This window comes from Cygnus olor, chromosome 28 (genome assembly GCF_009769625.2).
Source record: "Cygnus olor isolate bCygOlo1 chromosome 28, bCygOlo1.pri.v2, whole genome shotgun sequence".
Classification (NCBI taxonomy): Eukaryota; Metazoa; Chordata; class Aves; order Anseriformes; family Anatidae; genus Cygnus; species Cygnus olor.
This window is the reverse complement of record NC_049196.1, coordinates 160,926-172,583: the sequence shown is the minus strand read 5'-3', so window position 1 is coordinate 172,583 and position 11,658 is coordinate 160,926. Positions and strand designations below refer to the sequence as shown.

General features: G+C 70.8%; 4 protein-coding genes across 7 annotated transcripts; 3 read left to right on the top strand and 1 right to left on the bottom strand.

The window, feature by feature from the left end:
• Nucleotides 1-156: 156 nt before the first annotated feature.
• VPS72 (vacuolar protein sorting 72 homolog) lies at nucleotides 157-2,449 on the top strand. The gene is given in 7 exon segments (XM_040538653.1): nucleotides 157-352; nucleotides 609-761; nucleotides 1,039-1,150; nucleotides 1,257-1,436; nucleotides 1,516-1,560; nucleotides 1,563-1,656; nucleotides 1,916-2,449. Coding segments are annotated over 7 exon segments (1,092 nt in total). The 5' UTR covers nucleotides 157-235; the 3' UTR covers nucleotides 2,307-2,449.
• Nucleotides 2,450-2,596: 147 nt separating this feature from the next.
• TMOD4 (tropomodulin 4) lies at nucleotides 2,597-6,957 on the top strand. 4 transcript variants are annotated; one of them, XM_040538652.1, is made up of 10 exons: nucleotides 2,597-3,137; nucleotides 3,748-3,891; nucleotides 3,975-4,131; nucleotides 4,621-4,743; nucleotides 5,027-5,116; nucleotides 5,319-5,449; nucleotides 5,980-6,087; nucleotides 6,283-6,426; nucleotides 6,515-6,659; nucleotides 6,777-6,905. In XM_040538652.1, exons 2-10 carry the CDS (start codon nucleotides 3,769-3,771, stop codon nucleotides 6,797-6,799), a joined length of 1,044 nt encoding a protein of 347 aa, XP_040394586.1. In that variant the 5' UTR covers nucleotides 2,597-3,137; nucleotides 3,748-3,768; the 3' UTR covers nucleotides 6,800-6,905. The 4 variants fall into 4 exon arrangements, with proteins under 4 accessions (XP_040394586.1, XP_040394583.1, XP_040394585.1 ...); XM_040538649.1 differs by having other exon boundaries at nucleotides 6,283-6,659; nucleotides 6,777-6,957; XM_040538651.1 differs by having other exon boundaries at nucleotides 6,515-6,905.
• On the bottom strand, nucleotides 6,336-9,871 carry SCNM1 (sodium channel modifier 1). Its single transcript, XM_040538654.1, has 8 exons — nucleotides 9,721-9,871; nucleotides 9,170-9,240; nucleotides 9,004-9,092; nucleotides 8,824-8,921; nucleotides 8,658-8,752; nucleotides 8,415-8,551; nucleotides 8,188-8,323; nucleotides 6,336-8,119 (listed from the first exon to the last, which is right to left on the bottom strand). The coding sequence occupies exons 1-8, from the start codon at nucleotides 9,769-9,771 to the stop codon at nucleotides 8,020-8,022; spliced, it is 777 nt and encodes a 258-aa protein (XP_040394588.1). The 5' UTR covers nucleotides 9,772-9,871; the 3' UTR covers nucleotides 6,336-8,019.
• Nucleotides 9,872-10,178: 307 nt separating this feature from the next.
• On the top strand, nucleotides 10,179-11,609 carry LYSMD1 (LysM domain containing 1). Its single transcript, XM_040538655.1, has 3 exons — nucleotides 10,179-10,332; nucleotides 10,700-10,968; nucleotides 11,055-11,609. The coding sequence occupies exons 1-3, from the start codon at nucleotides 10,231-10,233 to the stop codon at nucleotides 11,188-11,190; spliced, it is 507 nt and encodes a 168-aa protein (XP_040394589.1). The 5' UTR covers nucleotides 10,179-10,230; the 3' UTR covers nucleotides 11,191-11,609.
• Nucleotides 11,610-11,658: the final 49 nt, after the last annotated feature.

Below are 11,658 nucleotides of genomic sequence, written 5' to 3'. Positions count from 1 at the left end.
GCACGCGCCGCCGGGGCGGCTCCGCCCCCAGCCCCCAGCCCCCCGCCCCCAGCCCGGACTCGCCCGCTCCGCGCCTGCCGGGGCGCTCGGAGCGCTCGGAGCGCGTGCGCTCGGGCCGGGCGCGGGGAGGCGGGGGGGAGCCGCCCCGAAACAAAGCCGCTGGCGCGTGGCGTGACGTCACGCCGCCCCCGCCGCGACGCGTGACGTCACCGTGGCGGCGGGCGGCGGCCCCGCCATGAGCCTGGCGGAGGGCCGCGCCCCGCGGCGCACGGCCGGCAACCGGCTGTCGGGGCTGCTGGAGGCCGAGGAGGAGGACGAGTTCTACCAGACCACGTACGGCGGCTTCACCGAGGTGCGGCGCGGGGCCTGGCGGGAGCGGCGGGACCCTGGGGGGCCTTTCGGGGAGCCCCGAGGGGGGCCTCGGGGGCCCGGGAGGCCCCGGGGGCGGCGCTGGTCGGGACCGGCTCCCGGGGGGGCCGGGGAAGGGGCTGCGGGGCGGCAGGAGGGGCCCCCGGGAGCGCCGGGGGGCGGCCGTCGGGGGAGCGGCCCCTCAGAGGCGGCGGGGTGCGGTGTCAGCCCCCGGCCCCGCGGCCCCTCGGTCCCCGCAGGAGTCGGGCGACGACGAGTACCGGGGCGACCAGTCGGACAGCGACGATGAGGTGGACTCCGACTTCGACATCGACGAGGGCGAGGAGCCGACCAGCGACCAGGACGAGAGCGAGCCCAAGCGGCGCCGCCGCATCGTCACCAAGGCCTACAGGGTGAGGGGGACGGCGGGGACGCGGCTCGGGGCCCCCCCCGGCACCACCACGGGCAGAGCGGGGGCTGGGCTCCCCTCGAACTGCCGGACCACCGGGAGGGGACGCGGGTGCCTCCCAGAAGGGGGGACGGCCAGGAGTCAGCAGCGGTGTTGCTGGTCGCGGGGAGGAGATGCTCCTCCTGGGTCGTCTCAGATGCACCACGGTGCCAGCCCCAAGGGGGTTCTCATCGAAGCTGGAACAGAGCTTTTCTTCTTCCTCACGCTGCCCGACCCGGTAGGAGCCCCTCAAGAGCCTTCGACCCAAGAAGGCGGATGCCCCCAGCAGCAGCTCCCAAAAGGCTCGAGAGGTGAAATCAGCCCCCTTGGAGCTCCAGGATGAAGTGGGAGACAGTGAGTGCACGCAGGCTTGGACACACGTGCCCTCGGGCTGGAAACGTGCTCCCAGCTCCAGGGAGCCGTGTCAGGGCCCGCGGTGAGCTCCGTCCCCCCGTTGCAGGCCGGAAGCACATGCGGCAGTCGACAACGGAGCACACGCGCCAGACCTTCCTGCGCATCCAGGAGCGTCAGGTGCAGTCCAAGCGCAAGAAGGGTGGCCCCAACTACGACCGCCCCCTGACGCAGGAGGAGCTGCTGGAAGAGGCCAAGATCACGGAGGAGATCAACCTCCGCTCCCTGGGTGAGCGGGGCACGAGGAGGGGGTTGCGAGTGTGAGTGGGGCGCTGAGCCTCACCCGCGGCGTGTCCTTGCTTTCCCAGAGAACTACGAGCGTCTGGAGGCCGACAAAAAGAAGCAGGTCCAGAAGAAAGGAAGTGTGTGGGGCCTGTCATCCGGTACTGGTCTGTCACCATGCCCCTCATCACAGAGCTGGGCAAGGAGGAGAACGTGGATGTGGAGGGGTAGGTTGGGGTCGCCTCGATGGGGTCCTGATGGTTCCCCCCCACACTGCATGTGGCCAGACCCGTCTGTCCCAAGTTCCCGTCCTCAATTCCTCCCTAGGCTCTTTTCTGCCACAACGGGGCAAATGGGTTTGGGGCGATGTTTCGAAGTGCCACAACCCCATGTTCTGCTCCTGCGGGACAGCGCTGCCTCGCGTGGGAGCTCTCGGGGTTTCCCTGGCCCCGTGTGTCTCCTCAGAGCTGACTCTGGCCCTTCCAGGTTGGACCAAGACCTGCAGCAGGCAGAAGCGGCCCCAGCTGTGGCTCCAGCCTCTGCTGGGAAGTGTTCCCGCACCTTCATCTCCTTCACCGACGACGAGACCTTCGAGCGCTTCTTCCCCAAAGCGAAGCCGCCGCGGCTGCCGGTGAGGGAGATCTGCCCTGTCACCCACAAGCCGGCTGTCTACCGCGACCCCATCACCGACATCCCCTATTCCAACATCCGCGCTTTCAAAATCATCCGCGAGGCCTACAAGAAGTACATCACGGCGCACGGGCTGCCCAGCGCCGCTGCCTCTGCTGCCCTGGGGGCCGCCCCCCCCGGCCCCGACCCTGGTGTCCGCGCCACCCGCCAGAAGATCATCATCAAGCAGAGCGTCCCCGCCACCTGAGGGCCTGCGGCCGCACACAGACGGCTCTGGATCGTTCTTTGCCGTGCTCCAGCTCACGTGGGCGATGGTTTGTTGCTCTATTTATCGACTTTATACTTTTTTTTAATAAAAAAGAAAAATCCTAGTGACAAGCGTACAACAAAGCCAAGTGTGCGGACATTCATTTCCACCACTACGCAAGCAGTGCCTGCAACTCTATGAGAGCCTGCAATAAACAGTGTATACAACCCCTTGTTTTCTGGGAGACCCTATAATAAACAAGTAGTACCTCCTGAGTGCTGCTGGTGGGGCTGTGGGAGCCCCTGGTCCCTGCTGAAGACCAGTGCAAACCCCCACCCAAACGTGGCTCTGCTGAATGAGGAGCTCGGGGGAGCAGAGCCCCCCGGCCAGGCGCAGGACGAAGGGGCATTAAGGGGCATTAAGCATCTCCAGGGGGGAAAAGGGGACGTTGGGGTGGCTCCGAGGGGCCCTGGGACACACGGTTTAGCCTCTCCCTGCGGTGGCCGGGGCTGTTCCCCACGTCCCCCTCCCCAGGGCACTGCGTGAGCTCCAAACCTCCCCTTCCCGCATCCCGACGCAGGGCTTGGAGCCTGCAGCGGGGCCCGGGGGGAGGCTCTGATGGCCGCGGGGGGCCCGCACCACCCTGGTGCTGGGGTGGAGCCGTTGCGGGGCGCTGGCAGGGCTCGATAACGCCGGCGATATGTGATCTCGCCCCTCCCCGCTGCCGGCTCGCAGAATAAAACGCTGATCTCATGCCCTGCGCGGCCGGAGCCCTTGGCTCAGCACCGGGGCACAGCCCAGGCAGGCTCCGCAGCCCCAGCCAGCGGCCAGGTAGGGCCGGGGGGGGTCCCTGGGGTTAGGGGGGTGTCACCCCTAAAGGCACCAGCTCGGGGGGCCCAGCATGCCTCTGAGGATCCCCACACCAGGGGGTGCCCCCGGCTTTCTCCTGCGGGTCTCAGTGCACAGGTCCCTGCTAGGGGTGCCAGGGTGCCTCCCCCAGGGTGCCCCCCCCAGCCTCAGACTTGTGTGTCGGGGGGTAAATCCTCATCATTTGGGGGGGCTCAGGGGGGTGCAGGGCCCCACGTCCCAAGCATGTGACCATGCTTCCTCCCTGGGGGCTGGGGGGGCACTGGGTGCATAAGGGGGGTGTCGGAGGGGTGGGGGCTGCGGAGCAGGGAGCTGCCCCCAGCTGGTGGGGAAGGCTGGGGGGGGGGGGGGGGGGGCTGAGGAGCAGCACTGGGCCGTGACTCAGTTTCCCCAAGAGCTCTGTGGTGATGGCTGGGCTGGACCCCCCACTGGGGTGCCCCAATGCCCCCCCCCAGCCAGGCAGGACCCCTCCTGGCATGGCTGTGGTGTGGCTGGTGGGAGCTCGGCACGGCATGGGGGCTCCCCCAGCCCGGCAGCCTCGTGCCAGCCGCTCAGCCCCCGTATCCCCCTCCAGGCCGCCCCTCAGCCCCCAGCCATGACGTCCTACCGGCAGGAGCTGGAGAAATACCGGGACATCGACGAGGACAAGATCCTGCGGGAGCTGTCAGCCGAGGAGCTGGAGCAGCTCGACACAGAGCTGCTGGAGATGGACCCTGAGGTGCGCCTGTGGCCCGGCCTGAGGCGGGGCGGGGGGCACCAGGCAGGGCACCCACACCCACGGCCAGCCCGGTGCCTCCCCAGAACGTGCTGCTGCCGGCGGGGCTGCGGCAGCGGGACCAGACGCAGAAGAGCCCGACGGGGCCGCTGGATCGTGAGGCGCTGCTGCAGCACCTGGAGAAACAAGCGCTGGAGGCCGGCGAGCGCGAGGACCTGGTGCCCTTCACCGGCGAGAAGAAAGGTGTGGGGCTGGGGAGAGGCGGGGGACAGGGCCCCGCAGCGCCAGGTATATTTAGCTCGGCGGGATGGCCCTCGCCAGCGGCTCGGATGTCCTGGGCGAGCTGGGCCCCCGCCAGCGCCGGGCATGGCCGCCCCCAGCAATGTCACCCCCAGCGCGGCCACCTCGCAGCACCGCCACCACCCCGGTACCACCACCCTCTGGCACCGCCCCCCCCCGGTACCGCCCCCCCCGGTACCGCCACCCTCTGGCACCGCCACCCCCCCGGTACCGCCACCACCCCGGTACCACCACCCTCTGGCACTGCCCCCCCCCCGGTACCGCCCCCCCCCCCCGGTACCGCCGCGTACCTCCGGCAGCGCATCCCCCAAGCGCTCCCGCCTCTACCTGCCCCCACCCCAGCACAGGGCCACCGAGCCCCCACAGCCTGTGGCTGCTGTCCCCCGGCTCGTGCCAGGCCGTGCAGGGTCCAGCCCCGCATCCCCCGCCCAGGGAAGCCCTTCGTGCCCAAGAATCCCAAGCGGGAGATCCCCCGCGAGGAGCAGATCACGCTGGAGCCAGAGCTGGAGGAGGCGCTGGCCAACGCCACCGAGGCCGAGATGTGCGACATCGCAGGTGAGTCCCGCGCGCGCGGCCGCCCCCCGGCACGGACCCCTCATGTGGGGCCGCGCCTTGCCCGTGCCCCGTCCCCGTGTCACATCTGCGTCCCCTGCCCCCCCAGCTGGGCCCCCACCAGGGCCCAGCTAAAAGCAGCAGCGCGCCCCTGCGCTCGGCTTTCAGCCTGGCCCCCAGCCCACCCGTGGCTGGCTGGGGGGGACGGGGGGGGGGTCCGCAGGCGGCCGTGGGGTGGCCCCACGGTGGCCCTGTGGCTTGCCGTGACCCCAGGGTGCCTCCGCAGCCATCCTGGGCATGTACACGCTGATGAGCAACAAGCAGTACTACGACGCGATCTGCAGCGGGACCATCTCCAACACGGAGGGCATCAACAGTGAGTGCGCCCCGCGGGGACAGGGGACACGGGGCTGGGGGCAGCAGGGCTGCCGGGGGCACACCGCAGGCGGTCTCGCTCCTGGATTCAGCAGGGAGGCCCCATCCACGTGCGCACGCGTGGCTCTGTGTGCCTGCACACGTGTCTGTGCACGTGCCCGCGTGCTGTCACACGTGTCCCCCCGCACGCACGCGTGCCCCAGGCGTGGTGAAGCCCGACACGTACAAGCCGGTGCCGGACGAGCCCCCGAACCCCACCAACGTGGAGGAGACGCTGCGGAAGATCCAGGCCAACGACGGGGCGCTGGAGGACGTCAACCTCAACAACATCAAGGCGAGGGGCCGGGCTTGGGGGGCAGCTGGCCCCAGGGGCCCGGGGGTGTCCCCAAAGCACTGGTCCGTGCCCCGGGGTGTCCTCAGGAGGCCCTCAGAGCGCTGGTCCTGGGGTGTCTCTGGTGTGCTCAGCCCTGTCCTGGGGTGTCCCCACAGGGCTGGTCCCTGTCCCGGGGGGCCCAGGGTGCTGCTCTGTCCTGGCGTGCCCTGGAGGGTACCAGCAGGGATGGTCCTTGCCTTGGGGCGTCCCTGGGGTGTTTGTCCCCATCCCGAGTGGCTCCGGGGCACCCCAGGTCCTCATCCTGGGACAGCCACGTCCCCAACAACGCGTACGTCCCCCTAGTGACATCCTGCATCCTCTTAGTGCCACTTACAACCCTTCGATGACACCCTGCAAGCGCTCAGGGATGCCCCTGTGCCCTTGGAGACATCCACATCCCCCCAGTGCCACCTGCATCCCCCCGGTGACACCCTGCATCCTCCCGGGGATGCTCTCCTCTCCTCGGTGACGCCCACGTCCCCTCCCTGCAGGACATTCCCATCTCCACGCTAAAGGCCATCTGCGAGGCCATGAAAACCAACACCCACGTCAAGAAGCTCAGCCTGGTGGCAACCCGCAGCAACGACCCCGTGGCCACCGTGAGTTCCAGCCCCGTGACCCTCCGTGTCCCCGCACGGCCCTAGACAGGGAAGAGATGCAGTCCCCTTCCCCCGGCTCCCAGCCGGCACCAGCGAGGCGAGGTTGCAGTGGCCTTGCCCCCGCTGGTGACCCACAACGTGCCGGAGGGGTTGCCAGCCCTGGGTGACACCCGAGGTGATGCCAGGCTCCCGCAGGCCGTGGCCGAGATGCTGACGGAGAACAAGACGCTGCAGAGCCTCAACATTGAGTCCAACTTCATCACCAGCGCCGGCATGATGAGCATCATCAAGGCCGTGTACCAAAACAACACCCTGAGCGAGCTCAAGGTGGACAACCAGGTAGGGACGGGCACCCACGGGCGGCCTGGGGCGCGTGCCCAGTTTGCCCAGCGTGCCCAGTTTGGCACGCTGTGCCCCTGCCCTGCAGTGCCAGCGGCTGGGCGACACAGTGGAGATGGAGATGGCGACGATGCTGGAGCAGTGCCCCTCCGTGGTGCGCTTCGGGTACCACTTCACACAGCAGGGCCCCCGTGCCCGCGCCGCCATCGCCATCACCCGCAACAACGAGCTCCGTGAGTGCCCCGGTGCTGCCCCGGGCAGGAATGGGGCTGGGAGGGGGAAGAATGGCTTTTGGGGGGGGCGCACAGCCCTGGCCCTGGCCCTGACCTGCTTCTTCTTCCCGTCCCCAGGTCGCAAGCAGAAGAAAACCTGAACGCTTCCCACCACAGCCCTGCAGACCCCGGAGCTCAGCTCGCCCCCGAGCCGCGCTTTGGGCTCCCCAGGGCTGGGTCAGCTGTAAATAAAGGTTACGGAGACACGGGGTCGGAGGCTGCTCTTGGGACAGGGCCACAAGGACGAGGGCAGGATTAGTGCATGGGGGGGGATCCGGAGGGATTGGCTGAGGGAGGGTAACACTGCTGGAGGATCCCTTTTTCAGGGCTCGAGACCCAGAGGCCCCCGTTAGCCTCACGCCATTAATCCAGTTACGGGGCAAGCTGGATGCCTGCATCCCCTCGTGGAGCAACGGGCAGCAGGGTCGGGGTATTTATACCCCGGGGGTTGGGTTACGGGGCCAGGCCCTGTGCCGGGGGGGGAGCGGGGCACCCCTCAGCAGGGAGCTGGGTGCCTTTGTGGAATGGAACTGGGCACCTGGGGCCCATAGGGGCCAGCACCGGGTGCCCACGGGGTGGATGGGGGCTGCAGGTCTCCGGGAAGAGCCCCCAGACCCGCACCCGGCTTGGGCTGTCACTCGCCAGGGTCCTGGCACCCGTCCCGATGGCTATTTATAGGTCTGAGCTGAGCGAGCGGGTAAATCCCGGTGCCCAGGTGTAACGTCACCCCAGGCAGCGCTGCCAAGGAGCCCTCCCCAGGGACAGGATCCGGCCCCGGGGCCCAAGCGAGCCGTCGGTGGGTGCTCCCATTGGGAGCTCTCCCCAGGGCGCTGAGGGCAGCTTGGGGTGCCAGGAGCTGGCAGGGCGCAGGGGGGTGCCCTGAGGTGGGGGCTCCCGTGGGCCCCCCGGGCAGAAGGGAGGTGGGAAACAGAGGCGAGGGTGGAGCTGGCGGGGCCGGGTGTTTTGCCAAGCGCCAGGACAGCTGCGGGGCCACGAGGAGGGGGAAGCCCAGTGCCACCACCCCAAAAGGCCACGACCCACAGGCACCTGTGCCTGGGCAGGAAAGCGAGCGTGACTTGGGCCAGGGACAGGAAGAGACGGGCAGCGACGGGCCAAAATCCAAGCTGAGATCACAGTGCTCTGGCCGGGATAGGGACACCCAAAAAAGGCGCACCCTGGGAACAAAGAGCAAGGGGACCCCCAGTGCCACACCATGTTTCCCGGGACCTGCCCCAATGGTTGGAACGCCTCCTTCGTCTCCAGCTGCCTCTGTTCTTGTGGCACGCAGCGGGGTCGGGGGCAGCCCTGGGGGTCAGGGACCTCAGGCTGGCAGCAGTGCAGGCGGCTCATCCTCATCGGAGTCAAATTCGGCGTTCTCATCCTTCACCCACTTGCCAGAGCGATCCTGGATCCAGCCGGCGCTGGGGATGGACAGACGGCGTGAGGCGTGGCTCGCGGGGGGTTCCCGTGTCAGCAGGGCCCAACTCACCTCCGCAGCTGCAGGTACCGCTCCAGCGCCTGGCGCCTCGCAGGGCTGAGGGCTTCGGGCTCACTCGGAGGTGATGACGATGCTGCTTTTCCTTTTCTGCCTTGGCCGGCGTGGGTGGAAGCTGCCTTCAGCGCACCTGGGAGAGCGGAGAGAGGCGCAGGATGGTGACACCCATGGAAAGGAAAGAAAGCACCCAGGCGCACTGTCCCACCGCAGCTTGCCCTCACCTGCTTGCCTGCTGCAGTGCCCTGGCAGCAGGGCCGCAGGGGTGGCCTCCACGGCGCCCCTGTCCTCCTGCGAGGGAGCCTGGGCAGTGCTCGGCCCCGGCTGGGTCCTCACCCCTCGTGCGCCGCTTCCAGCTGCCCTGTAAGGGGACAGCGTCAGGCCGAGGGCACAACCACCCCACGTGGACAGGTGGGAGCAGGCCGGCAGCTTTCCCTACGCCCCAGCAGCGAAGCTGCAGGCCTCACCCTGTCCTCCGGCAGCAGCTGCTGTAGGGAGCAGCCTTCAGCAGGGCGCTCTGGGCAATCCTCCTTGTCCGGGCCAGCAAAGGGGCTGGGGAGCCCTGGGGAGAGGGTGCAGAGCTCAGGGAGGCCCGGTTGGGTGCCAGGGCAGGGGAGAGGGCAGTGCACCGACCTGCGCACCCGCCACCTCCACCCGCACCAGCTCCTCGTGCCGCTGCTCCTGCGCAGCGTCCTCCCGCCAGCGCTCGCTGCCGTAGCAGCGCTGCAGGCCTGGAAGAGAAGGCAAGGGAAAGCAGGCAGGCGTTCACGGCATGGCCCCCCCAGCAGCAGCCCGCCCCGGCCCTGCACTCACTGCCCAGGTGCTTCCTGCCAGCCCGGTGCACTGCCAGCACCTCCAGCGTGTCGAAGACGGGCCGGTGGGCACACACCGTGCAGGCGTACCTGTACCAGGGAGGAGGGGCCATCAGCGCCCTGCAGCCCCCAGAGCGGCCCCGTGTCCCCGGGGGGGTCCCGCTCACCTCCCGCTCCGCAGCAGCAGCGCCTCATCCTCGGGGATGTAGTTGGCCAGCAGGTCCGCCACGCGCCGTTTCTGCGAGGGAGCGAGAGGCCGCGCGAGTGCCCATCCCCTGTCCCCAGACGGGCACCCCGGGCCCCCGGACCGCTCCTGCTGCCCGCCGGGGGGGACGTGGCAGGGAGCAGCCCCCGTCGCCAGCGCAGCCACCCCCGGGCCCGCCGCCCCCTGCGAGGCGGGACCAGGAGGGCAGAGACCGGGAACCGGGAGCGCTGGAGGCGGGCGACGGGGCGACTCGATGGAACGGGGGGGGATTGGGGGCTCGGGGGGGGGATTTGCGGCGGCGAGGGGGGGCAGAGAAACGCCGGGGGTTCCGGGCAGGGCAGGGCAGGAGGTGACCGCACCGGGGGGCGGGCGGGGGGGCGCTGGGGCCGGGCGGAGCGCTTCGGGGCAGGGCAGGCCCGGGGGGGCCGCGGGGGGGAACGGGGCTAACCCGGGCAGGGGGAGCCCGGGGGCGGGGAGCTCCGGGGGCCGGGGGAGGGGGGCGCCGGGCCCTACCTGCAGCGCCGCCAGCTGCCCGGGCTCGTCGCCGTCCCGCTTGAAGGACATGGCGGCGCCCAGCGCGGCCGCCCCGTTACCATGGGGACGGCCCCCGCCCCGCTTCCGGGTCGCTTTTCCCGGCGGGCCGCGCGCGGGCGCGGGGGGCCAATGGGGAGCGTAAAGAGGCGGGGCGGGAGCGCCGCGCGGTGCTGCGGCGCCCCATAGCATGACGGGAGTTGTAGTTCTACGTGCCCTGCCGCCGGGCAAGAACGCGGAGCCTCCCCGGGGGAGCGGGGGGCACAGACCGCGGAGGGGCGGGAGCTGGGCGGGCGCGAGCAGCCCCGGGGGGCTGGGAGCGGGGGGCGCCGCGGGGACCCGAAGCAGCGGCGGGGCCCCGACTTCAGAGGACTGCGCGTCCCAGAGGCCTCCGCGCGGGCGGCCGGGCCTTACCGGGCCCGGGAGCGGGGCGGGGCAGGGCGCAGCGGCGGCGCCCCCGCGCCGGGCCGGGGCTGAGCGGGGCCGCCCGCCATGGCGGGGCCCCCCCCGGCGCGGGGGGCGGCGGGCGCCCGGGAGCACCGGCTGGAGCCCGGGGACACGCTGCCGGGGCTGGCGCTGCGCTACGGGGTCACGGTGAGCGGCGGGGGCGGGGCGGCACCGGGCTGAGCCCCCCGGGACCGGACCGGACCGGGCACTGCGCCCGGCCCCGCCGCCGTCCGCTCCTGGCCCGGCCCTGCCCCTGTCCCCGTCCCACTACGTCCCCCCCCTCGTCCCCTCCTTGTCCCGGCCCCGTTCTTGCCACCGTCCCGTTGTGTCCCCGTCCCGCTCCCGGCCCCGGCCCCTCCCTGTCACCGTCCCATCCCCCCCTTATCCCCCCCCCGGCCCCACCGTCGCCCCGTCCCATCCCCGTCCGTACCTCTGCCCCGTCCCTGTCGTCCCCGTCCCCCCCTCGTCCCTTTCCCTTCCTGCCCCCATCTCGTCCCGTCCCTGTCCCCGGCAGACGGAGCAGATCGTGCGCGCCAACCGCCTCTACAGCTCGGACACCATCTTCCTCAAGCCCACCCTCCTCATCCCGGCACCGGCGCGGCCGGGGGGGCTCCGCCGCCAGGAGGAGGCGGTGGGGACACCGGCGGGCCCTGGGGACACCGCCGCCGCCCCCGCCCCGTCCCGCCACGACCTCTCGGCCACCGACTTCTTGCGGCAGCTCGACGCCGAGATCGGGCGCTCCAAGGCCGCGGCGGCGCAGCGGCTCCGCGCCGGCAGCACCGGGTGAGCGCGGCCGTCCCGCCCCGGGGCGCTCGGAGGGGCGCCGGCCGCGGGGCCACCCCTCACCGCCACCCCTGTGTCCCCTGCAGCACGGCTGAGGCCGAAGGCACCCAGCCCCCGGAGGCCGGCTCCCCCCGCGGCCCCCGGCTCGGCCCCCGGCCCCTCACCAGGACGCCGCGGGCGGCCGCCCTCCGCGACGCCGAGGACGAGATCTTCACGCTGTGACAGCGGGGCCGGCGGGGACCAGCGCCACGACTGCCGCCCTACGGGGACGGGAGCCGCGGGGACGCCGCCAGCCCCGGCCAGGGGAGATGGGAAGGGACGCGGGGAGTCGGGGGGCAGCGTCCCCTCGCTGTCTCCTTCAGGGGTCCCGTCCCGCTTTGGGGAAACCCAGACGCCAGGGATGGGAGCCAGCCCTCGTGTGGGGACGCTGGGAGGCACTGGGACAAGATTTACCAGCCGATCTTTTTCCTCCGATCGTATTTATTTGTATGTTTTTGCCCTTGTGGTTTTTTTTTGCGGTGGGGGGGGGGGACGGGAGCCCCCCAGCCTCCCCGTGTCAGTGCCTGGACCCCGATGGGGATGGGGTCGGTCGCCCCCTTTTCCCTACCCTGAGAACCTGTAAATAAAATGGAGCACTGTCACCCGCTCTGCCTGCTTGTGGCCCCTCGGGGACACGGTCACAGCCGCGGG

Bases quoted from the DNA above. Each gene is read 5' to 3' on its own strand.
- TMOD4 (XM_040538649.1), top strand. From the start codon at position 3,769: ATGACGTCCTACCGGCAGGAGCTGGAGAAATACCGGGACATCGACGAG. The intron at 3,892-3,974 runs GTGCGCCTGTGG...GTGCCTCCCCAG, and splicing joins TGCTGGAGATGGACCCTGAG to AACGTGCTGCTGCCGGCGGG. The intron at 6,660-6,776 runs GTGAGTGCCCCG...TCCCGTCCCCAG, and splicing joins CACCCGCAACAACGAGCTCC to GTCGCAAGCAGAAGAAAACC.
- SCNM1 (XM_040538654.1), bottom strand. From the start codon at position 9,771: ATGTCCTTCAAGCGGGACGGCGACGAGCCCGGGCAGCTGGCGGCGCTG. The intron at 8,753-8,823 runs GTCGGTGCACTG...CCCTCTCCCCAG, and splicing joins TGGAGGTGGCGGGTGCGCAG to GGCTCCCCAGCCCCTTTGCT. The intron at 8,552-8,657 runs GTGAGGCCTGCA...GTCCCCTTACAG, and splicing joins AGCTGCTGCCGGAGGACAGG to GGCAGCTGGAAGCGGCGCAC.
- LYSMD1 (XM_040538655.1), top strand. From the start codon at position 10,231: ATGGCGGGGCCCCCCCCGGCGCGGGGGGCGGCGGGCGCCCGGGAGCAC. The intron at 10,333-10,699 runs GTGAGCGGCGGG...TGTCCCCGGCAG, and splicing joins CGCTGCGCTACGGGGTCACG to ACGGAGCAGATCGTGCGCGC. The intron at 10,969-11,054 runs GTGAGCGCGGCC...TGTCCCCTGCAG, and splicing joins CTCCGCGCCGGCAGCACCGG to CACGGCTGAGGCCGAAGGCA.